The following is a 1,160-nucleotide window of genomic DNA, read 5'->3' on the forward strand; positions in this document are numbered from 1 at the left end:
CTCTTTTCTCTATTTCCCTTACCACCTCTCTTTCACTTCCCTCTCTCCGCACACCTTTTTTTCTCTTCCCTCCTTCCTTCTCTCTCTTTCTCTGTCACTTTTTCCTTCACACTGTCCACTCACTGCCCTAGCGCCCTCCTGTTCTCTTTCATGGAGAAGCTGTCTCTCTCTCTCTCTTTCTCTGTCTCTCTTTCTATCTCTAGCTCTGTCTCTCGGGTCTTGATAGAATTGTAGGGTGTTGGGGGCTGAGGATGTTGGAAGGAGTGGGGCGTGAGGTGATGGGGTGTGGGGATGGGCTGTCGGTGGGGGTGGGGTGTGGGGATGGGCTGTCGGTGGGGGTGGGGTGTGGGGATGGGCTGTCGGTGGGGGTGGGGTGGGGGGATGGGCTGTCGGGCGGGTTGGGGTGGCGTGGGGATTTGGAGAACAACATTGGGGGGGTGTATGGTGTTGGGGCGGAGCGTTGGTTGGGGGGTTGTGTACGGTGTTGGGGCGGAGCGTTGGTGGGGTGTTGTGTACGGTGTTGGGGCGGAGCATTGGGGGTTGTTGTGTACGCTGTTGGGGCAGAGCGAGCTGAGATTGGAATGAATGGTGGTGGGCCTTTCCCTCTGCAGGTGATCTATGACTTAGGAGTCCCGTTTATTACCATCCTGTTGGCCTGGGCATCCTGTGGGGGCCTTGTCTTCATGAACTGCTTCCTTAACTGGCCCCTGGAACCATTCCCGGGCCCCGAGGACATGGACTACACGTGAGTTACTGCATCTGTCTCATCTTCCCCCCGGCTGCCACGACCCAACCCGACCCCCGGAGCAGGGGCAATGTGATAAACGCTACACACACCTCCCCCCCCCCCCCCCCAACCCCCAAACCCGGGGGGGGGGGAGCCCCCACCCTGACCCACACAAACCAACCCCCACCCCCTCGAATAGCCCCTCCATCCAGTAACAGATACGTCAGCACGGAGAGGGTGTGCGCCCGGAGGGCAGGGGGCTGGATTCCTAGCTGTACTCCCCCACCCCAACCCCGGCCGCAGAAAGTTACACATAACCGGGATGGTGGGGAGGGGCAGGGAGGTAGGCCTGAGGTGGAGGGGGATGTGCGGGGGTGGGGGGGTGGTGGGGTGGTGGGGGTCAGGCCTGTGGGGGAGGGGGATGTGAGGGGGT

The 1,160-nt window shown here is 61.0% G+C and overlaps 1 protein-coding gene across 1 annotated transcript in view; it reads left to right on the forward strand.

The window, feature by feature from the left end:
• The window catches only part of slc43a2a (solute carrier family 43 member 2a), an 11,017-nt gene extending 10,268 nt beyond the window's left edge, over positions 1–749 (forward strand). Inside the window, exon 5 of the mRNA XM_048612331.1 lies at positions 612–749. Within this exon, the coding sequence (XP_048468288.1) occupies positions 612–749 (138 nt within the window). The remainder of the gene's footprint in view (positions 1–611) is intronic.
• The last annotated feature ends 411 nt before the right edge of the window (positions 750–1,160 follow it).

This window comes from Rhincodon typus, chromosome 26, assembly GCF_021869965.1.
Source record: "Rhincodon typus isolate 14 chromosome 26, sRhiTyp1.1, whole genome shotgun sequence".
In the NCBI taxonomy this organism is placed as follows: Eukaryota; Metazoa; Chordata; class Chondrichthyes; order Orectolobiformes; family Rhincodontidae; genus Rhincodon; species Rhincodon typus.